The 25,761-nt window shown below is 31.3% G+C and overlaps 1 protein-coding gene across 1 annotated transcript in view; it reads right to left on the bottom strand.

Moving 5' to 3' along the window:
* The window catches only part of LOC135119515 (uncharacterized), an 87,686-nt gene that overhangs the window by 30,429 nt on the left and 31,496 nt on the right, over nt 1-25,761 (bottom strand). The window contains exon 3 of the mRNA XM_064043926.1: nt 7,317-7,522. Coding sequence (XP_063899996.1) covers nt 7,317-7,522 — 206 coding nt within the window. The remainder of the gene's footprint in view (nt 1-7,316; nt 7,523-25,761) is intronic.

Below are 25,761 nucleotides of genomic sequence, written 5' to 3' on the forward strand. Positions count from 1 at the left end.
TTTTCCCGATATCAACAACAATTATTTCTGAAGTGAGCAACTTGAAGGAGGATATAAGCTCCGAGGAACGAGAAAAACTTATTTAATGATGCAGCTCGAAAATTCAGAACTATTCTGTAATTTGACTTTTATTTCAAAAACTTCGCCATAAGGGGAAATGAGCAGAATTTCCGGACAAAGGGTAAGGAGCGAGCAGATATTTCTTTTTATCACTGTTTCTCGTTTTGCGTAATTGTGCTTTTTCCGGACTTGAGACCTAGGTGCACAGGGGCGGACTGGAAAAAATGCGTTTCATTCCCTGCAAAGACGGTACGGGTATCGCTGTGGCCGTCCAAAAGGATAGGTTTTCTATCATCGATTCACTGTATCTGATGGTTATTTATTAAGAAAATCAACTGTTATGGAATTATTTCATAACTAAATGAGGTGACGATTGATTTTTTTCCAGAAAGGTCTATGTATGCAGTTAAAAGTAGGGTTGGCTGAGTAAATCACAAAATATCGACAATTAGACACATACTAGGTACTTCGTACATTTTACACAGCATTTGCAAAATTTTGAGATGACGTCAGCAAATTTTTGATGAAAATCCCTATACGATATGATTGAAACAAGCCTAAAATTTCACAGCAATCTGTCCCGTACTTTCGGAAAATAGTTGTCTAATAAAATCATCAACATATAAAACACATAATCTCCGAAACTACCGGCCCGATTGCTGTCAAATTTTATGTGTATTTTAGTAATATCGTGTAAATCGTAGAACTCTAACCAAATTTGTCTAATCATACCCACGTCAACCAAATTTTTTTCGTAGTAAATGGTATTTAAATTTTAGAAAATAACATACTCTAATGTTTGTGATTTATGAATCCGCCATTGCTTATTCAGACAGCCAGATTTTTCTGAATAAATCAAAACTGCATAAGAAGATTTTATAAGAGAAAAATGACATATTACTAACGCGAAGGTCGCTGATTCAATTGATTCATGCGCCACTTTTACAATAAAAGTTGATATATTAACAAAATGTTGGGGTCAGTAACTAAAATAATTGTGTAAAGTATTAAAGAAAAATGTTATTCTTGAATTGGAATAACCGCAAAATGTTTCATATTTTTTCATGTGGGTATATACAATATGCAAACCTGCATTTTTAGCAACAACTTTCAACTTAGAAAAGGCTGCATTTGGTGATTCTACTTTATGTTAAAAAAATTTCAGACTTGAAAAGGGTTGTATTTTTTAACGTGTTTTATATTATTGATGTGATGACGTTTCACATCATTCTCGATTACTAAATTGATTTTCAATTGGCGGAGAAATGATGACTAAATCTACTTTAAATGGAAATGATATTGAATTTTTACTCGCCGTTAAGGAAAGGGAAAGTGTAAATATAATTCTAGTTTAGTTCCATATTGTTTTAAAATACGTAAATGTAAGTTTCCCGTTGCCGTCTCTGTGGACAGACAATTTTAAAATGGTAACTTCAGAAATTACCGTACCGATTAATGTAAAAAACAAAGATAATACCGTTCACAGTGTAATAAAAAAATCTTTGAAAGTTATTTCGACAGAACTTCCCTCGCCTGTAAGATATAGTCCAATAAATACGACTCCTTCGAAAAATTATAAAATTTAAATTTGTAAGTTTTATAATGCTACTCCCTATAAGTTAAAATAAAAATATGTGTGGACCGTCAAAGTATAGGTAAAGAAGCATGCTATGCATATGTTTCAAGTGAGTTTTCCGTAACAAAATTTTGTAATTACGTCGAACGTCATGAACATTGTATGAAGAGCACGTAGGAATAACAATTTGAGTAGATACAGTGTAATACTAATAAGTACAGTACTGTATGCTTACATTTTCGGGAAAGTACGGTGAACCGTTCTTTATTTGATAAAAAAACAATTTTCTAATTCATTAATTATTTCGTATGACTCTGTATACACTGCATAAGTAATATCAAAACTATGAATCCATTAATAAACTACAACTAAAGAGTCATAACATTCTGCGTATTTTAGATAGAAATTATTCAGCAAAATTTAGAGATGACGTCATCAATTTTTTGGGGAGGAGATAGACGGATATTATTACAGTATTAGACATTTGCAAGATTTCACAGTATTCGGTTTTGTAAACTCAAAGTTAATTTGTACAATACTGCTATACAATTATGATTTTTTTTCAAAAATATGCACCACAACACTGTTTTATAAATTACACTTGCAGGAATATGTTATTTTATAAAATTTACGCAAACTTGTAAGATTACATCATTTGTGTGGTGGGTTACAAGGGATAAATTTTGATTAACGATTTACTATCCCTAAGATGACCTTAAAACGTTTGTAATATTTCAGAATATTTTAAAAGTTAAATAGTAAAATGTTGTAGTCCAATTTTAATTTTTTTTTTTCAAAAATCAGGACGTCTGAGGTAAAAACTCTTCTATCTCATTTTATAAAATTTAAATAATATTTAATATTGTACATTTTAGAGATGACGTTTTCCGATTGTTGGTAGGAATGATTAGGCAGTTTGGGTTAGCGTCTTGCTATCTACACGATATTTCTAACATACGTTTAAAATTTGACAACAATCTAGCCAGTAGTTTCAGAGATTAATAAAAATTGACACAGACAAACAGACAGATAGATAGACAGACAGAGGACAGACAGACGGAAACGTGGGACCTACTTTTCGTGTTGTAGGGCTTTAGCTTACGCTCAGGAAGTAAAAATTGGCACAATTGGGATCATGGAATAGTTTATGCTTCCATTTGTCTCGGTTGGATAAATTAAATCTTTTTCGCAGTGTAAAACGGTTATTTAATGTCAAAATGACACAACAGTGGCGTTTAGGTTTAAAATAATACGAATAAGTGACAAATGATTTGACATTTTATTCTATATGTACGCCTATGATTTTTTTTAGTTAAACTAGGAAAATTAACGCATGCATTATTCCGTGCTCGCAACTGTACAATTTGTCAAAATTTTTCGATAATTTACAAAGTTTGATTTTGAAAATTTGATTTTTTATGATAATCCCGATAAGTTAAAATAAATAAATGTGTGTACTAAAGTAAAGGTAAAGAAGCATTCGCATGCATGCATGTAAATTGTAATATGTTCTCAAATTTTCTGGAATATCGGGTATTCTTGATTTAGTCAGTAAAATAAATTGCCTTATTCACTTTTTTTAACCATCATAGTGTATTACAACAACCATACAGATCGAAATATCGAAGAAAACAGTGGATTGTTAACAGGTCTTCTGCTATCGAAGACGCGGTTTTGCATTGATACAAACTCATTATTCTAAGAAACCATATACTCAGAGTAGGAAGCGAAAACAACTGTTTGCTAACTTACTCAATTTTTTTACAAGGAAAAATTTTTGGTAGCATTTTGTAATTAAAGATGAACGGGATTTTATTAATTCAAAAAAATCGATCGAAAGTTGTTTCGACAGAACTTCCCTCGCTTCTGAAATACAATGATATTTTTTTTTGAGTCACCCTGTATCCGCAAATCCAAAAAATATTAATGAAATGATGAATCACAAGTACAGACTCATCAAATTTTGTACATTTTAGATATGATTAATTAAGCAAAATTTTGTGGTGACGTCATACATTTTTTAGGGGGGACGACCAAATACATTTTGATGAAAAATTTACCATGCTTATGATAATTTTAAAACATCTTCAAGATTTCAAAGCATTCGGTTTTGTAGTTCCCGATTAAATAAATAAAATATATTCACGCATTTATTGATTTTTTTGAGTCAACCTGTCTATGCAAATCAAAAAAATATGCATGGAATGATAAATTACAAGTACAGACTCATCATATTTCTACATTTAAGAAAGGATTTATTCAGAAAACTTTTGAGCTGACGTCATCAATTTTTTTGAGGGAATAAGCAAATATATTTTGACTAAAAAAAAAAGCATTCGGTTAAGCAGATTCAAAATTAAATTGCAAAATGTTTCATAATTTTAATTTTTTTTCCAAAGATCTGGACGTTTTGGGTAAACACTCTACTCTGAGTCATAAACTACATATTTAGGACTACGTTATTTTATACAATTTAAAACCCATTTGCTATGTACAATATTGAAGTGACGTCATCGTATTAGTGGTGGGGATGATTAGAGAAATTTTGGTTAGCGTTCTAGCATCTACATGATATTCCTAATATAAATACAAAATTTGACAACAATCGGCCCAGTACTTTCGGAGATTTTTTATTATAATTTTAGCTTTAAACAGGCTCCTTTCGGAGATTATCTGTCCATTAAAATCCGTGACGACAGACAGACGGACAGACAGACAGAAACGTGATACCTATTTCTTCGTCCTGTAGGGGTCATGAAAGGTCGAGAAAACGTAAAAGTAGAAAGTCGACCGACGGACTCGCTTACGCTTGGGAAGTAAATATTGATCCAAGCTTGTTTGCAACCAGTCCAACAGATTCATCTACGAATGGACTGCTAAAGTACAGGTAAACCTGTACGAGAAATATTGAATAATAAAAATTATAACAACAAAGAAAATCAAGGCAAATAATAATCTGCAAGTACAGGCGTATGTTATTTTATAAAATTTATATGGCATGTACTAAGCAAAGTTTTAAGATACCGTCATTAGATTGTTAGTGGGGATGTTTAAATAAATTTTGGTTAGCGTTTTACCATCTATACAATATTCCTAACATCCGTTTAAAATTTAACAATTATCTGCCTTCACTCGATGGTTCCTACTACAAAACTTATTTAGCGTACGCTCCAGAAGTAAAAAAAAAGTGGTATATGAGAGGATCGAATCCGCCATATTTAAACCAATCAACCATTAAAATGTTGTTATACAAGAATTGTTTTTTTTAACAACAATCAGTCCAGTAGTTTCAGATATTATGTGTTTAATAAGAAAGTTGCCGTTACAATACTTCCTTAGCTTACGGCCGAGAAATAAGAATTTATTATTTCTCAATTTTAGTTAAAATTTGCTTCAAATTTGGATAATCAAATGTTACATTTTAAATAAACACCAAACAATCCCAGTTTCTTAAATAAATTATAAAATTTTATTCTGCAAATTTCTTATGTTCTTAAAATATCAATAATATTTCATACTCCAGTAGTTTCAGGAATTACACTATGCAACAAATTAAAAAAAAATAAAATTCACAGAATGCACAGTATGTAGTTAAAATTTCTTGCCTCAAACTCAATTGAGGATTATGCTTGAAAGAATCGTATCACATCAGGTTTCAAAATGAAAAGTGTTTATTGAATTTTTTGAAATCATACAAAATTAATAAAACAAAACTTCATTTTTCATTGAAAAAGGTCTTTTTTTTCGAACGATTGGCATTCTTATTGTAACCAGATCTGGCAGTATCCCTCTGAAGACACCAAGAGAAGTCTGCAAGCATGGGTGGATACATAAAAGCGATATTTTTACGATTAAATGCAATCAAGTGTCCCAAAAAGTAAGAAAAACAAAACACCCGTTATCTATGTTTTGTGGTATGATATGGGTATAAAATATTTTTTTCGTTAGTATATGAATTATAGGTACCCAACCTATCACATCAGGTTTCAAGATGAAAAGTGTTTATTGAATTTTTTGAAATCATAAAAAATTAATAAAACAATACTTCATTTTTCATTGAAAAAGGTCTTTTTTTTCGAACGATTGGCATTCCTATTGTAGCCAGATCTCGCAGTATCCCTCTGAAGACACCAACAGAAGTCTGCAAGTATGGGTGGATACATAAAAGCGACATTTTTACGATTAAATGCAATCAAGTGTCCCAAAAAGTAAGAAAAACAAAACACCCGTTATCTATGTTTTATGATGTGATATGGGTATAAAACATTTTTTTCTTTAGTATATGGAGTATAGGTACCCAACCTATCTCATCAGGTATCACAATGAAAAGTGTTTATTGAATTTTTTGAAATCATACAAAATTAATAAAACAATACTTCATTTTTCATTGAAAAAGGTCTTTTTTTTTTTCGAACGATTGGCATTCCTATTGTAGCCAGATCTCGCAGTATCCCTCTGAAGGCACCAACAGAAGTCTGCAAGCATGGGTGGATACATAAAAGCGATATTTTTACGATTAAATGCAATCAAGTGTCCCAAAAATTAAGAAAAACAAAACACCCGTTATCTATGTTGTGTGATGTGATATGAGTATAAAACATTTTTTTCTTTAATATATGGAGTATACCCAACCTCAAACATTATCTGAACTTTCTGTGAATTTTTTAGTGTTGCATAGTGTTATTTGCGTAATAAAATCGTCAAAATACGACAGACGACCGACAAACGGAAACGGTAGACCTATTTTTTCATATTCTGAGAGCCATGAAACGTCAAGAAAACATGAAATTAACCGTTCGTCAAATAAATCTTATTACAATACTTGCCAAGTTTACGCTTGGTACTGCACGTGCTTCGCTAACATCAAAATGTTTAAAATATCATTGTATAAAAAGATTTATTTTATTGATTAACCTAGAAAAGGTTTATCTAATTTACCTGTAGTTCTGGGAACGTAGTAAGGTTTTCATTACCCTCGCATTTTACATATCAAAATCAATACATCTTCCCAGCCATAAAGTTGTTGACATCGTCTTGAAAAAATAAATTTGTTGATAGACGGGTTATTGCCGGTGTTTCGGTACAATAACATTTTTTTATTTTCTGAAACTGCTTTCACAGATGTTAAAACAAATAATCTGTGAATGTCACGACTTAGAATATTAGGAAAACAATTTTTCTAGTTATTAACATATTGTTCATTTTTAACATAAGGCTTTAAAATATGCAGTTGTTCAGGACGGTAGTATTTCATGATGTCTTTTCTTGACTATTAAATTCTTTTTTAATATCTTGAAAATCGTAAATTTTTAATCCAGCATGAAACTAGAAGTGACAATTAGACGGAACCAAAGCGTAATATTAAACGTTGAAATTTTCAAGAGATTTCCTTAACACTGTTGATCTCTGCGCTGGATAATATTGGTCGAAGGAATATTACCTGTCGCTGAGCCCGTGTGTGTACAGAGGCACTTATTACAATCCCTAAATCTGCGCTACTTAACTTTTATTGCCGGCAAGCTCATCTTCAAGCGGATTCAGCCATACTGTAACTATGGCAATTCCAATTTCAGCATTTCCTCGATACACTCAAGCCAAACAAAACAAACATAACGTTTCCGCGCACAAAGAAATACGTTTTTGTTTTCGTAATTGAACATAATTCATAAATCCGACTCACATCGACGTTAATGTATTTCATCGTGAAAGCTCGAAATGGTGGAGACTCTTTCGGGACGAAGCGGTAGAACTCCAAGTCTTTCCAATACCATTTGATCGTGTATAGAGCTACCTCTTCCAGATCGTATTCGCACGATAACGTCACCGTTTCTCCAGATTTGACTACTTCCGGCACTCGGATCCTCACAGATTTGAGAGACGACGATTCTGAAACAAAGAAAAGCTTGTATGAAAAGGGCCAATATGCTACATAATTGGCACAATGGGATTTTTTGCTTTCTAATGAAAAAAGTTCTATATGAGATTTTTTCACTAGGCTCCTGGTGCAATATAGACGTTAAGTTTGTTTTCAACATCTAATCCTTGAATCAATAACAAAAGTAACAGCACAAATTGTTTCTGCTGGACGAACAAATTGTTTTCTATATGATGTCACGGTAAGACAGGGTTGTTCCATTTTAAAAATATACTATTCATTATTAATTAGTACGTTTTATATTTAATCAAAGTGGTTGGCCGACTTGGTATGCTGAGAAAAAAAAACAACTTTCATAGTTAGTGTTTAATAAATCATTTACATCAATGTATTGTTTCGGGGATAATTTATGATGATCTATTTTAGGAACAAATGGCCTTAATGATGACAGAACAATTTTCAAACAATTTAATATATTCTTTATGTCGATGAAACACATCGTTGTTCCACACGTATCTATTTGGTGGAGGCGCCGGGACACAATATGTCATCCCAGTCTTATATTTTCGGGAAGTTTTATTTATTGCAACAATTCTTAGTGAGATTAAAATTTATCGACATTCAATAGGCAACTATAAATTAATCTTTGAAAAGGGTTTTTTCCGCTAACTTTAAGTGGAATACAATAGACAACTTTTTCACTTTTGTTGCGTTATACATCTTTTGTGCCACCAATTTTTGCTCTAAATCCATTAGGACTGAACGTTTTTTCCTTTCTTTTATAGAACGTTTTGACTGATAATAATTGATGTTGACAACCGAATTCAACCCCATTGTTTTTACCTCGCCATAACAAAGTTATTATTCTTCTGTTCTCTACCTAAGAACGACAGTAAATTTTATAAATTTCGCAGTTGTTTCTCTTGAATTATTCAATGAGTAGAAAGTTTTGTTTGTGAGGCGTAGAAATATCACTGAATAATATTTAAGAGGATGTTTATGCTTTAAATAAAATCGAAGAATTAATTGTGACAGGTATTTATGTCACATTAAAAAATGATTTACTTATTAATTACTTTTATTAGTTTTTTAGTAGCCATTTAAAAAATATTTCTTTGTCAGATATCAATAGTGACTGCGTTATTTTATTACAAAAATGGCAAAATACGAGAAGCAATTTCACGAAGAAATCTGACTTTCAGTGTAGTAATTTTTAGATTTATAATAACAGTATCTCTTAATCAACATCATATGAGAATAAAAAATATTAACAAAAGTTTATTTGTGTATCCGATCGAGACGTCATCATCATATTAAAAAAAATGAAATAAGTTGCTGTCTAACTAGTTTCTGTTTCAGCAGTATTTTTTTAATTTTTTAAATTTTCTATCCAAATTTTTTTTTTGCTTACTTCAAAAAGGGCTCTTATATATATTTTTTAATTCTGCCGATACGTAACATTATCTTAAATTGTGTTGTATTTTATATGCCAGAGTATTGACTTACTAAAAAGTGAATCAAAGTTATTTAGTAAAACGTATATCAAATGCATGCTCACCACTACTTTTAAATGGCTAACAATTTTTTTTTCTGATTCTTGTCATTAAAAATGTGATGAAGTGATCTCAAAATGTAAGAAAGTAAATCATATTCAGGGTATTCACAATAATATATTTCTATACCAGTGATTTACCCTTATTTTTAATCGTATGGAAGTAGATATTTAGAAAAGAAATAGGAGTAAATTTTACAAAAAAGTTTTACAACCCAAAAAATACAACAGCGATTGCTCTAAAAATTTTTGTACACATTTTAGAGTTATTGCAAACGTGATAAATCGTTAATCAGAATTCATCTGCTCATGTCTTAAAAATTTGATAACATCATCTCAAAATTTCACTGACTAAATACAATTTAACTTACATACACTAATATGTTTGTAATTTATAGATAGATAGATATAGATTATAGAAACTACTGAATCGATTGGTTTGATTTTCGCAGGTTTTGAAGGTTACCGTTAACATAACACACTAAGAAATATTGAACTTCTGTAAACGTCATTGTTTTTAGCCTCAAAACGGGGAAGCTTGAAACTAAAATACTTGCTAATACATTGCCACTAAAACGTATACATAGCGTCGGCGTCGTGGCGCAAACTTATATTTTTTTAAATGCAATATATACAGGATGAGTCACTAAGTGCGACATCTTCGATATCTCATTTATTATTAGAGATAGAAAAATAGATTAAAAAATTACAATCGGATTATTTTTAAAATATGTGTTATAACATTTTATAGGGAGTTGAAGAGAGGTACATGCTTCGTTGTGGTCTCAATTAAACTAAATTTTAATGCACCAATTGTTTATAAAAATCTAAAGCATTACAATTAGCAAATATCGGTGTTTCAGTTTTGAACACCCTGTATTTTATTACTGCGTCTTACTCTGTTTTTTATTCTCTTTCTTTTGATATGTAGCTGCATTTCGTAAAAAATGAAAAATCGCAGAAACCATTAACTTACACCCCTGCGCCGTACGTAAAATATATTTAAAGAACTTAACTAACGGGATAAAATGTCCTTCAGCACTAGGTAATAGCAATCTGAAATTCAAGTGTTTATTTATGTTTATACATAGAAAAAATCTCACGTAGAAATTAGTTTGATTTGGATGAGTTTGTTTTCTCAAAACAGTGGACTAAAATTATTAATTAAACCACAATCGAACAAAATGTTCTGAATACTATAAATCTTATTTTATCATTATTATATAAAGACGCGCGTATTCCCAAATTTTCGAGAAAAGGGGGTAATTCGTTCTTAATTTGCCCAAAAAAATTTGTTATTACGTCAAAAAAATCGAACGCGCCACGTCCGGTCCGCATTCCTCAGCCTCAATCATCAATGGTGTTTATGTGTTTGCAAAAATTTGGACGGTTAGGGAAAAACTCAAATTCGTATTCCACACTTATAGGAGTATATAGTTGTATAACAGTTCAATCAAGGCATAGAATTCTTTGAAACTACGTCATTAAATTGTTGTTGGGGATGATTAGCAAACTTTTGGTTAGCTTTTAACCATTTACATGATATTTCTATTATATATACAAAATTTGACAACGATCCGTCCAGCAGTTTCGGAGATTACGTATCTAATAAAAATGCATACAGACACCAGACAGACAGACAAACGGAAGCGGGAGACTACATTTTTGGTGCCGTAGAGCTCATGAAATGTCGAGAAAACATAAAAGTGGCCATTTGTCCGATGGACTTGATTACTATACTCGCTTAGATTACGCTCGGGAAGTAAAAATGTTAAGAAAATTTGAACAACTTGCCAAAATCGCATTGAAATTTCAAAAGAAAGCTACGGAACACACTGTTTGAAACTAATCGTAGTGTATATATAACAACTTTAGCCTGTGACTTTTTTTCTATTTTCAATAATTACTGAGATATCGAGAAACGCGCGCTTAGTGACTCACTCTGTATATATACGGTTCTTTAAGGACTGTTCTTAATTTTTTTTAACTACACAGAATGTTGTTTCTAAGGTGCACACAACTTAGTTTTTTAAATGAAACACCTTATATGTTTTTACATATTCTTGTTAGCTTCTTCCTAGGTTTTATAACAACAGTTTCCTCTCAAAATTCTGATTTGATGTTACCATGTTATTCTAGTTTTCTTGGAATTTTTTGGCAGTGGAAGTATTCACAAGAAAAGTCGCAATAGAATTTTTTCTAAAGTATGTCTTACAATATTTTCAATATACAGAGTGTTTCTAAAACTTCACAGTTTTCAAGTATCGATATTTCAGTTTTTTCAAATACTATTATTGTATCACTGTATCTTACTCTATTTTTGTTTTCATTGTAATATTTCGATGTGTCTCTTAATAAAGTAAAATATCGTAGTAACTATCAACTTTAAATATAGGAAATACTTCAAAAAAATTAAGAAAGAGTAATAACATATAGGGTATTCTATTCGAAAAACTGAAATATCGATATTTGAAAATTGTAATAAATACAAAAAATACAAACACTCTGTATATGAAAATTTCATTTAAGTTATACCACAACAAAGCGCGGACCTTTATTTTATTTTTCCACAAAATATTGTAACACAGATGTTAAAAATAACCCTACTGCGTTTTTTTGTGATTGTACTCGCAGTTCTAAAGCCTGATAAGAGGCGAACCAATATATATATATATATACATATTTATCAAAATGTATAGAATAAATCATTAAAAAAAACGAGGTTGTCTGCTACGACTTAAAAATAAACACTGTATATGTATGGTTAAAAATAATTTTAGAGTATAGTCCTCAAAGAACCATATAAATTTGGTCTTCGACTTTTTCTTCTATTTCTAATACTTAATGCCAGTCGCTATGTTTTCTGAGTAGAATTATTGTTTTGAAATTTTAAATATGTGTTGTCCATAACTTTTTTTACATATGTATAACGGAAGAGCAATTTTGTTAAAAACAATTTGTGATTAAACTTTTCTTTTAATTCTAGTAAATTTTTGTATAACGTATTTTTAAAAATCAATATCTCAATTATTAAAGGAAATTTCAGAACACAGTTTTCAACACTGTTTTCAGCTTACAAAACTCCAGAAATCGTACAAGTTATATCGCCAACTTTTTTTGTTGGAAACGACACACAATAAAAAAAGCTTGTGTCGTAGCTTATTTTAACTATACCTTAGTCTCAACACTTAAAGTCAAAAATAGACCTGGTACGATTTCTAAAGTTTTGCAAGCTGAAAACAGTGGTGAAAACCAAGTTCCAAAATTTCCATAAATAACTGAAATATTGATCTTTTAAACTACGTGATGCAAAAATGTCAACAAAATTTAAAAAAAATGAGAATAAATAAAAAAACTGTCCTCGCAGTTATGTATTGAAAGTTGTGAACAACAACAAATCAAAACGGCTTACCCTATTTTCCCGAAAATTTGAATATACAGTATTGTTATTATTAATATTACACTGCATCTCTTGTAATTGATATATGCGTCCTTGTTAAAATGTTGATGACGTCAACACAACATTTTATTATGGGGAAATTCACCTGAAATATGCGCATAGCATGCTTAAAGAAGCGTGTACAGAAAAGCCCTGTGTTTTAAAACTCCACACAAATCTTTATTTTAACTTATAGATGTTATCGTAAGAATATAAAATACCCAAATTTTGGTTTTATAATTTTCTAAGAACCTGTATTTCTTCGCCAATACTTCAGGGGCGTGGGAAGTTCTGCCGAAATAAATAGGGCAATTGGTGTTGAAATTTGTCGTCTTATATAGGAGATATTTCGTGCTGACACCATTTAATTATATATCTTTTGAGAAACACAACATGTAACAAACTCTGAAGTTAGACACTGTAATTTAAAAAAAAATCAAATTCCCTTTACATTCCAATGTTAGCATCTAAAAAATCCAGTTTTAAGACCGGAAGATATCGAATGACAAATTACATGTTATTCGATGCGGTAGTTCCGACAGACAGACAAACAGACGGGAAGGAATACTTAAATTTCTGTTTCTATGAACAGTAAAACCCCAGAACATTTGAAATTAACATTCGTCAAAATAAACCAGTCACGATACTCTTCTTATCATTCGGGAAGTTAAAAGTGCTTTCATTAAAAAAACGACGTTATAATGTCCTCACGCAAAGAAATTCCAGCCATCTTATGAGCAAATTGTAAAAGTTTTAGTCTGAATTGTTTTAACTGTATATAATTTATGCGTTTCTTTGTCGTCGACTTGTAGTTTTTTAGTTGCAAAAAATCTTGCTTAAATTGTTTTAAATGACTTTATCTAATAATAAACCTGACTGGGCGGTTTAAGTTAAGATTATAGTAGTGAGTATTATTCCATTTTTTAGAAAATAAAACTTATAAAAACGGTATGTTAATGAATGAATCACAAGATAACTGCAAACAAAAATTTTGGTTGTGTGAACATGTGTGTCAAAAGTATAATACAAATAACACAAATTCATGTAAATTTAATATTTATCATCGTGTCGAAATGTTACATATATTAACAACGGAATGGTAATATTTATTGTCAAATGGCAAACTCCATAGTAATAAATATGTAAATATATATTTAATTAGTTTAAAAGAGTGATATATTAGAGTAAATTAAAACGAATTTTCAATTAAAATATATATTTAAATGTGCTTATAATCGAGAGGACTGGAGGTCCTGTTTGATTCAGTTCTGCACCATTAACATACTGACAATTAAGCATCGAAAAAAAGACAAGGCTAACGCCATTTATAACGAACAGAAACAACCCTATTAGTTAGCTACAAAAAGAAAGCACAGCTTTCCGACAATGTATATTGTATGGAAAGAGTCCCGTAACGACTGGAAACAGCGGACGAATAACTGAAATCGATGCCAACTGGTGAAGTGCATGTCGTCAAGTTCTTTATTTTGGTGCCGGACCGCACTCATAAACAGATCCCAGCGGATTTGATTGGATTGCTATCAAGAGTTGTATAACTGTCGAACAACTATCTTCTTAACGAGGCTAAATGACCAAGCCGACAAGCATAAACATAATCATTAACCGCAGAATACTGTTTCGAAATTTCAGCGAGATTAATCCCCAAATATTGTTCAGATGTTGTGATAAAATTAAGCCTGACGGTGGCGTTTTTATATGGTCGATTTCTAATTGGGTCGGAAAAGAAGGAAACGACTCTTCGGAGAGGGTGTGCCAAGCGTTTGGAATCAGGTGGCGAAAACAAAGCGGCCCAGAAATTAATAATGTATTATTTGGCGAGGCAGAAGAGGCGAAAGGGTCCCATAAAAGTGCAATATTTTGCAATATATCTCTGAAGAGGCAGAACTAAGTAAGCCATTTCTAAGCGCATAACACATACAGCAGACTTATTAGAGTCCGACTTCAATATAGCAGTTTTGTCGGAGACTATAAAATATCTTTTATTCAAGAGCCTGCCGCACATATTACATGATTAGTTTTTGTGCATTCAGAAGTTATACATAAGAACGAACCTAGGCAGCGCCGGATTAACACTCTGCCAAGCCCTCACGTAGCAGGAAGAAATTGTAAGTTCCCTGGCAGAAAAAACTGAATATGTACTTTCAAAAGATATGCAATTGGTGCATTAATTGAACACTTTTAGGCATACACATTGGTCGTATTTTACGATGCATATAAACTTAATCTATATACTAGAATAAATTTTTATGTTCACACTTAAAGGAGGTATTGCAGTTTTGACGACTTTCACGTTTTGTTGGCGTTTCACAAGCCGTAGAATACCATAATGTGCAATGTCGTTGTGTAAGAAACAATTTTCGAAATTATGGACCGATAACAGTGAAGTTTAAGTGCACTATTAACCAAAATTTCGTGTAATTTTGTTCACAAAATTTAACGAACTCACCTAAATATGGTATCTAATAAGACACTTTACGGGAAACGTTCAAAGTCTTATTAGTCCTTTTTACTTCCCGAATGTAAACGAAGGAGTATTACAGTAGCGTCACTTTAACGAATGTTTTATTTCGTGTTTTCTCGGAAAATGCTGATCTCCTGTTGTCTAATCCAACTGTCGTCTGTCTATCAACGATTCTATCATAATAATTTCTGGAATAACGACTGTGAAATTTTGGGTGTATTTTCAGATAAATACTGAACCAAAATTTGGATTCATACCCAAAAAATTTTCAAGATATCCCTTTTTCAAGTTTCTAATCTTACACCAAACGGACCTTTTTGCAATTTTGGTAAAACATTAAACGTAGTGACTGCAGTGCACGAGCTAAAACTTTTCTATTTATTTCCTCCAGAATTTTGATAAGGTTATCTAAAAATTGTTAATGAAATGTTTGTTTTCTCAACGTTTTAAAACCTCTAGGATATGAAAATGTAAATTTCCTATTTCGGTCTGTCTGTGGTGTTGGCGATTTTAGTTAAAGAACAAATAATATCCGAGAGTACTGATTGTTGTGATATTTTAGAACATCATGTAAACTATCAAACAATCAAAATTTATCTAATCGCCACCGCCTACAATCTGATGATGTCATTTCAAAATTTTACAAAGTAAATTCTACTTATATTTTATAAACAACACACTTGTATTCCTAGTATGGTTTACACATTCGCCTTGTTTTTATTTCCGAAGCGTAAGCTAAGAAAGTATTGTAATCGAGCCCATCTATCTCTAACGACTAGGCACTTTCATGTTTATTAGAAAAAAGCGTAATTTCTTCTACAACTTATCCTTTCACGTTAAATTTTCTTAAGAATTTTGGAAATGAGTGATTTTACAAGCCTCCTATTTATCATCCCGGCGCCTCCACCTTTTTATGCGAAAAATTAAAATTGTTTCAACTGTTGTGAAAATAGTCAGTGCTTACCGGGAATTTTACCAGGATCATTGTTTTGGGTATATTTTACTCCCATTTCTAAAAATAACCAAAATAAATGCGTTTAATTGCGGTCATTTAAATTTGATCGAGTATCCGAAAAAAATAGATTTTCTATGTTCAGATTTAAGTTATTTTGTTATTTAGTTCAAAAATTAAGTAATATGTTTTAAAAGAAAACCTTAATTTTTTTAAAAAATTCATCGTTTAATGTCACAAGTTTCTTAAGATTTAAAAATTATCCCGGCGCCTCCACAATTTGTATGCAAAAATTTAAAAACACTCAAGCTATTGGAAAATATGTAGTTTGTTCTTACGGGGAGTTTTTTCAAGATCGAGAATATGCGGGTATTTTACTTGGATTCTTTAAAATCATCGAGAAAATGCGTTTGTTTGCAATAAATTAAATTTGATTACAGACAGAGGTCCGAAGTTCAATAGATTCTCTTAATTCAGCTTTTGGGTATTTTGTTATTTTGCTCAGATATAAAAATATAATTTGAAAAAAGCATAACTTCTTCTACAATTTATTGTTTCAGGTCCAGGTTTATTCACATCTATAAAATAATAAAAATATTTATTATCCTAGTGCCTCCACCATTTAAATGGAAATAATTAAAATTGCTAAATCTGGTCCGAAAATAGAGTTATTTCTTAACGGACATTTCACCAGAAACACGATTTTATGTATATTTTACTCATATTCCTAGAAGTAACCAAAATAAACCTGTTAAATTGCGATAATTGCAATTTGGTCGAGTAAGACCGAAAAGAAACAGATTCTCTATGTTCAAATTTAAGTTATTTTGTTTTTTAGCTCAAAAATCAGTATGTTTTGAAAGAGAACTTGAATTTTAAAAGATTTATCATTTAATGTTAAAAGTTTCTTAAGATTTTTCAAAAAATTTTTTTAAAGATATTATCCCAGCGCTTCCACACATTTGTATGCGAAAAATTAAAGCCACTCAAACTTTTGGAAACAAGTTTGTTCTTATGGGGAATTTTTTGAAGATCGCAAAAGTGCGGATATTTTATTTGGATTCTTTAAAATCATCGAAAAAATGCGTTTGTTTGCAATAATTTAAATTTGGTGAAAAAAGTCCGAAGTACAATAGATTCTCTTGATTAGGATTTTGGTTATTTTGTTATTTTGTCTAGATATAAATATATCTTTCAAAAAAAGAATAAGTTCTTCTAGAATTTATCGTTTAACGTTCAGCTTTCTTCACATTTATAAAATAATAAATAATTTATTATCCTGGCGCATCCACCATTTTTATGAGATAGTTAAATTTACTTAAAATGGTACCAAAATAGTTAGTTGTTAACAGGAATTTTACTATTTTACTCGGACTCTTAAAAATAACTAAAATAAATGAGTTTTATTGCGATAATTTGAATTTGGTAGAATAGCTCCGAAATTAACAAAATTCTTTATGTTCAAACTTAAGTTATTTTGTTATTTACTTTAAAAATAAGTATGTTTTAAAAGAAAATTTGTTTTTTTTTGTACAGATAATCTCCGAAACTACTGGACAGATTGTCGTAAAATTTTGTACGTATATTAGGAATATCGTGTAGGTTGATAAAACGCTACACAAAATTCGTCTAATCATCCACACTAATAACCTAATGACATTCCCGCAAAATTTTGTGCAATGAAGATAACTTAAATTTCATAGTATACTCCTACACTTGTGCTTTATGAATCCGATATGTTTTTGTCATTATTATTATTATAATTGCTATTGTTTGAACATACTCCTTCATTAGTCACATAATATATACGTTACTACGCAAGCTGTCAGCTTTGCAGGCGAAAGGTCTGTGGTCGATTCCATAACGTTTCGAATATTTGTTAAATCAAATTAAGGACGGTTCACTCCATCTTGTCGAGAATGTAACAATACAGTAATGTCGCGCCCGCCTATATTTAAAAATATAAAATTTATCATAATAACAGCTCTTTACCCAAAACAATATTCGGACCGTTTTGCTCGACTGTGGTTTAATTAATTATTCAATCCTCTCCGCTCCTTTAAGGAGACAAAATCAACCAAATTTCATTTTCTTTGAACTCAAATGAAGGCGCTGATGCAGGATGCTTGTTATTTGAACGTGCTAATAGTCAAATTCTTTCAAAGTATAGACTGGTAGGAGCTGCGGGAGTGTTATTTACACTGCTGATTTTTACTTTATAGGATTTATCATAAGGCAAAAAACGCAAAATCAAACTTTTTAAAAAAGCGGGATACGTTTGACTGTATTTCAGAGGCAAGGGATGTTCTGTTTGAATAAGCTTCGACTAATTTTTTAGTTTGGACATTTTACAATTGGACAACGGTAACTGAGAAAGTACTAAGCGTCAAATGCAAATAAATGAGTTCAAGATGGCAGTTGGCAGAATTTATTGTACATACATAATTTATAAAATATTTTACTTGTTCAAAATATTTTGCGTGGTAAAATTTATGGTAGAACTAACAGCCTTTAGTAAATCTGAGATTATCTTGTTATCAAAAAAGGACTAAGGGACACGAATCAATTTTATGAGAGCATTTTACTGAACTGATTCTTTGGTTTTTGCGAGGGTTAAAACATAAATATAAAAACAGTATTGTAGTGTTCCGGGTTAAAATTTAAATTTAGCACCAAAAAATATCCATTTTAAAAAGTATAAATCCTTTAGTAATGTAGACAACCCACATGTTTTAATAGGGTTTTACATAAGTTAATATTGAGAGTGTGGACCTGTTCCCACTAGACGGGCAGAGATTTTGTTCCTCGAAAGTGTATGGTGCTCAAAATCGCATGTGTTTTTGAAACCGGTACGTTCCATTTTATTTGTTAAATTTAACCAAAGGACAAAGCTACAGTAAATTAAAAAGTCATCATCTTTATCGGAATCTCGCACATTGCGTCATTTGTTACGACTAGACGCTTGAAATCGCCACCAATCTGTGAATTATTCCTGGCTCGTTTGTACTTGTACGAGTAAAATAGTTTTTTTTTCATGCAATCTCCAGAAGCAATGCATTTTATTTTCTTGTATGACAACGGAGGAATTAGTAATTTTATACAAGAGATAATTAATAATTAATAAATTTGTCTCCATATTGTAACACATTTCTCTATTTTATTGAAAACAAGCTCCGAATATTTGATCTTAAAAATTTTGACCAGATTTTATTTGCTTTTTAAAATAATTATTGTATCGATGGAAATGTGAATTTACAACACATGAAAAAATCACTTAGTCAGGATTAATTATTTTAGTCATGATACATCTGGATGGTCTTCCCTAAATTATTATTTACATTTAATAATTTCTCATATGGGATTTTAAAATAGTAAATTATTCAAAATTTGATTTCAACATTGATCTAGTTTAAAAGATGAAACTTTAAACTTATTACCAGTTAAATAAATATCATCGTGGATTCGAAACGGAAAGGGGTATTTTATACTTGTTTGGTGTCATCGTTTATGTGTTTTACGACTTGAATTTTGAATACTTATTCTCGGACATTCCTCTCACAGCGAAGGGTGTATCAAAGCCACGTTATACTTGTTGTGTTTATTTCAAAGCGTTTCGTTGGCACGATGAGGTATTTGGTCACGATGTAATCTCGATGAGTTTATTTTTTTAGTAACTTGTATTAATGTACCATTCAACCTTTTGTAGATTCTTATTATTGTTTTTAATTTCTATAATGTGGCCTAAATAGAATTTAATTGTTTAGCAGTTTTCGTTAATTCATTTAATTTAGATGTTAACTTCGAAAGTACAAATTTCAGATGAATACGGTCAGATGTATAGAGTAACGTCAGCGCAGACTATTTTCAGATTCGTTATCAACTTGGCATGTGTTAGGTTTTTTTATCACCACTGGTTAAATGAACGACTTATAATCTGATTTTATAAATTTCTAAATTCTTTTTCGTACGTGGATAGGCAGTCTGACTTGGGTTGATATTCTACGAGGGCCCTGGACAACGTGCGTAATGTGGGAAACTAAAAGCGCTCGATCGCCTTGATCAGCGGCATTGACCGAATAACCGTGGTGTACGATTTGGCCTCCCGACATAATGTTGGTTTGGTTTGTATTTCAGTTTGTACCATAACAAGTCATTACTTGGATATTCCGATCCACTCAGAGTAGATAAGATGTTGGAAACTAGTGAATTGTATTAATTTAACAACGAAATGTCCTTATGTGATATAAATTTCTAAACTAGAAGGGTTTTTAACTGAGTAGTTTTTCTCTCTTACCGAGGGGAACTTCATCTTTAATTTCGACAGCGCCTTGTTCAAATTAATAAGGATGTTACTTCCAAATTTTTTAATTTTGAACCTGAAACCGTTATTGTCTTTTTTATTTCGAAAGAGGAAGAAACTGGGTTAATTTGATTGTAGGTCAGAGGCGAGTGAAGTTCTGCCTAAACAACCATTTTTGGAATATCGCCACAAAATTTTATTACAAACTTTTATTTCAACAAGCATTCTGTTTGTGATTTTATAACAATTATTTCCATTATATTTCAACAAATCACGATTATCATATAAAATAAAGAATCTTATTTGCTCATCTCGTTGATAAAATTGATAAATCTCACTTGAAATATGTACAAGATGATATGTGGTTATATACAGCTACTTTTAATTTTACTCATTTGGGTAAATGACAATTTTACAATAAAAACAAAAAAAAATCCATATCGAACACTTTTGAATCGTTGGTATGAATAAACCTTTAATTTCAAATATACAGGCTGGAGCAAAAGTGGGGACCTGTGAAATATTACGAAAACAATTTATTCCAATTATTTAAAATTTTCGGCACAAGTTATAGAATTTAAGGTTCATAATACCTATGTAATTTTTTGAAAACGATTGTCTTGCTTACTTTCTGACATTCAGCGTGTGTCATTTTTTAAAAGGTATAACTTAAATTTAACGCAGTTGGAAGCTATCTTTTTTGAGTTCAGTTTTGTCTCGTACGAACAGACTTTTGTCTAATAAAAAAATGTGTCTCTATTATCAACAAGCGACCCAGTTTCGAACTGCTGCGTTAACGCAGATGTGCGACTGTTACTGGATTCTAAGCATACTGATTGATGTTGCTGGGTGGCATTTCAATTTGCGGCGACGCAAAGACAACTTGAGCTCAGCCGATAAATTTAGTCTATGAATAAAAAACCCCGGCAAATTTTTCTTTCAGTTAATTAAAATAATAATTAAAATCAAACAATTAAAAAAAAAACGTTTATTTTACAACAGGTACTCAAAGGACTCGCCACTTACATCGGAGCGGTAACGAAGACGTTGAATAAATGCATTTTCTGTGGAGCTCAGATTCTAGTACGCACTAACGTCTTGATTAGTTATATTATAGGCATCAAAATGAATTTAAACTTCACAAAATGACAAATTGCATACATAACGATAGTCATTATGGAAAAATTGGGCGGGTTTTTTCTCATCAAGATTTCTTTAGCAGAAAATCGTTATGAAAAAAATACGCGCTGACATGCAACGAGTCACGCTTCCGAGGACGAAGGAAGTAGTGTCTAATCTAATTTTTAACTTTACTACGTGGGTCGTCCAAAAAAATATAAGACCGAACATCAAATTTTATAGTTTATCTCAGAAATTACATACTAATGATGTTATAATAAAATTTAGTAAGATGCTACATTGCCCTAAGATTGTACACAATTAACATTAAAATAGTTACACTCAATTTTCCTAAATTTTTTGACTAAATAATTATGACGTTATCTACTCGTCCACATGTTCACACATTGAGCCTGTTCCGAATCAACGGCCCATCTTTTTCTACACTGCGCCTTTCTTGCGGGTCATATTGTTCCACTAGCCTTGGTAGTCTCTCTTCATCCATTCTTTTTATGTGAGCATGCAGTGGGATGTGGTAATCATTTGCTTTATCTGTTTAAAGATGTTCGGTTCATCTCTGATATCATCGTTTAGTTTCATCCATTCTGATGCCGAGTAGATTTCATAGCCGGTCCGGATCAAGGTCTCCTAACAATTTGTGGTACCAGCACGATACGATAAAAATGTAAGTAGGCGAACAAAACCAACCCTATTATGATGATTCAGATGGTATAAGCAAATATCGTTTCCTAAACGTGGCATAACGTTATCACATCATTATTAACGAAATAAACACAAAAATTGATAGTACAATAAAGATGATTTGTGAAAGTTAATGCCAAAGAGTGAATAAGTCATGAGCCTAAATTATTAAATTATGGTTATGTACTTGGATTCGTCGTTAAACATAGAATCTGTATCAAAAGTGGAAACATTTATCGCATAAATTGTTAACATATTAAACATAATCTGTCGTAAATTTGATTGATTTTGCCATCAATATGACCTGTTTTGTCGTAAATGGATTTATTTATCCATTTGAAATTTGTCGTATAATTGATTACTTTCGTGGTGTCGGTCCACATTTTACCTTAAAACAACCCGATAATGCACACACTTTTTTTTATCAATGCATCGTCTGTATATTTGTACCAACATAATTTAACCAAGTAATTGCAAATATTTATTTTCCGTTAATAATAATACAAGATTTCATTTATCAATGTTTTGGTAACAAGGAACATGTTTTCTCAACGGTTTGTTTTTTTTCCCTGTTAATTTATTTACCCTCTCATACTTATTTATAAATTAATCAATTGTCATGTTTAAACAAGTTCATGTATTGTGACTTTGACAAATTGTGTATACATTAGTTTTTCTGAAACGTTCTATGTACGGAATTGTAAAATTCAGAGCAAATAAGAGCTTATTTTTTAAATAAACAAACATTTATTTAATACCTTTGTTGAAATGACGTCATACGCTTTCTAGAAAGAATAATAAGGATTATAAAATACGACTGAAAAATTTCCTAAAGAAATATTATTAGCTTTCAAGGATTTTAAGAAGGCTGATAAGTATTTAATTTCTTAGATAAAATTTAAAATTTATAGTATATTTATTTACTCGTCCCTAAAGCATAATCATTTTGTATAAACTTTTGTATAAACAGTTAGATGAAGTTTTTACTTTTGGCTAACGTATGTATTTCAGACCCACTAACGTCTAAAAGGTCGCGAATATAATATACGATATGTAAATAACTTGGAGTGTCTTCAAGGAATGCACTCTCCGCCCGTTGTTATTTTTATTCTTTATCAATGATATTATCGACTTCACATTGTCCGATAGCTATAGAGACTCAGTTTTACACGAGATCTCATGTCTGTCACAGTTATTCATTGTATAGCAGCCTGATTAGGAAATCTTCTAACGTGAGAAACTACCACATACATCCATTACAACAACGTGAATTCAACTAGGAATTTTTATTTTCAACAAGAATTTGTCCGATCAAAAAACTTTCATTCTGTGAGTTGGTGCCACATTTACGTACAACGATATAGATTGCAAATTCTCGCACTATGCAATTTATGTTAATATTAATGACTAATTTTTTGAAAAGTTTCTAATATGATTCAAGTTAATTAAATTAGTTGATATCTTATAGAATTTTAAAATACTAAGAAGACACTGAAGACCATTAACTCCGGGGCCACCGGCACGTGCCTCGGGTACCTTATACATAATCCGGTACTGGAAAGTCTTTCGTTCCTTCTCTCCGCCACTTTATTCTTCCTCATAATTCATTTGCCAACTTCACTGCGTATATTTTATGAAGTTGGCGTCGATAGCTCACGTCCTTTTCAGATTGTGGTTTTGTTTTGTTCGTCTCAATACATATTTATGATTTACGGCACGTATGTCAGGTGGCATCAGCTTTTACTACAGTTATCCTCGCTATAAATAACGACGCAGTTCATCAATCCCCCTTATTAATTAATTCAGTGCCGCCAACATAAAAACAGAATCGCCAAGCAACGCTACGAGTCAGCTTAAATGTCCACTCGTCGTAAATTTATTCTAAGTATTATCCAATTCTGGATCTTGTTTGTTTTCATGGATGATTTGCTGCCCAAAACAGGTAAATATGATAAATTGTGTATCAAAATTAATTGCATGTCATCTCCAGAGGTCTATTCAAGATGAAGACCGTATTGGAAATGATAAATTTTCGACTATTACCTGCCTACTTATAAGATATTGCTGCTGGCAATTTCATCGACTTGCATAAACACACTGAGAATGAGCTTTACTCTGTAATGGTAGTGGCGAAATTATAGTTCGTTATATTTGCTCGGAGTGTAATTAAATTTGACTTTTATAACACCGACTGTAGCTTTTCGTTACTAATTTACTGGTCGCACTGTAATGGCTGCGCTGTCGTAATACCTTTGTGTCAAAACTTTCCACAAACATCCAATACGGGATCATAGTGGTCGTTTACGTGCACTTTATGACCGAGGATTTGGCAAAGTGATTTCAAACTATAGAGTTATTTTGTAAAAAAAGGCGTATTTAAACATGTTATCCCTCTTTGGAAAGTTTTCCCGTTATTAACGTCTTTAGAAACATCTACGTGAGTATTAAATGGACATTTATGAAGAAATATTTAAAAAATCTGTTTCATCGTATCTTTGCTACTCAGATTCTGTATTTGACATGACTGTGCGTAAGTTGTTCAGTCATTTTAATGCAAACTGATTTTTTTTTTGAGGGTGAAAGACTTTAATGTGTATTATTGTTGTCTTAAGACAAATTTTTATGTCTTTAGCAGATACCATAAAAGGCATAAAAAATTGTAAAAGAATATTAGTATATCGTTTAATAAAGTTAACAAATGGATTCCACTGTTGACGAATAACTGTATTAGAATGTTAAATTCGATATGGAATGAAACAAGAAAATAGCGAATGGGAATACTCCGTCCAGCTTTGTGACAATAATTTAGATTAAATATTGTACCTAATTGTAGAAAAAGAGGATATATTGTAAAAAAAGGCCAGGTCGAACTGTTTCAGTTAGAACTTGAGAAGTTATTGAAAACGTTAGGGCAAAAGTGAAAGAAGACCTGTCCATTTCGTTAAAAAGTTTTAAGTTGATATTAATTAGTTAATCATTTGTCAAAGAATTTTGAAGAACAAGTTACAAATGTAATGTTCAAGTGTTGCAAGAATGAAAATTCCCAAATTATCTTAAACGCTTGGATTACTCTCGATGGTTTGAGCAAAATATGAATGATGACTTACTAAATTTTACGTTCTATAGCGACGAGACGGATTTATTTGGATTATTTTATAAATTCCAAATTATGAGAATATGGTGAGTTGTAAATCTCCGTAAATTTGAAGAAGTTTCTCAAAAAATAGATATTTGGATGGGGCTGTCTCGTAGGCGATTAACACAAATAAATTTTCTTAAAAATTCGAAACGACTATAAATTTAGATATCGGCAAGTGATTTTACAACAACCAACTGGATGACAAGAACTGCAGCGAGGCGGTTCTACGTCCCATACAACTAGTGCAATAATCACATACCTTCAATACTATTACGTCCACGAAGTGTAAAGTAAACTGTAACTGTAACTGCAATTTTACAGTTTACTTCTCACATCAAAATGTAATTAAAATTCTTTTGTGACTTCACCTAGTTTTAGTTTTTAATCGGTTGAAGATGACATTAAATAACTTTAGAATAGACCTAGAGCTTTTTTAATCATTGGTGACGCAAAATTCCATTTTGAGAATGATGGACTTCCACTTATGACTTTTTTGGATCCACTTGTAGTTTTTTTTGGACTGACTTGTCACTTGTTTGTACTCAGGTATCGAAAACTTACTTTT

The sequence above is a fragment of the Zophobas morio genome, unplaced genomic scaffold (assembly GCF_036711695.1).
Source record: "Zophobas morio isolate AGI-343-1 ecotype UQ-CSIRO unplaced genomic scaffold, CSIRO_AGI_Zmor_V1 ptg000005l, whole genome shotgun sequence".
Lineage (NCBI taxonomy): Eukaryota > Metazoa > Arthropoda > Insecta > Coleoptera > Tenebrionidae > Zophobas > Zophobas morio.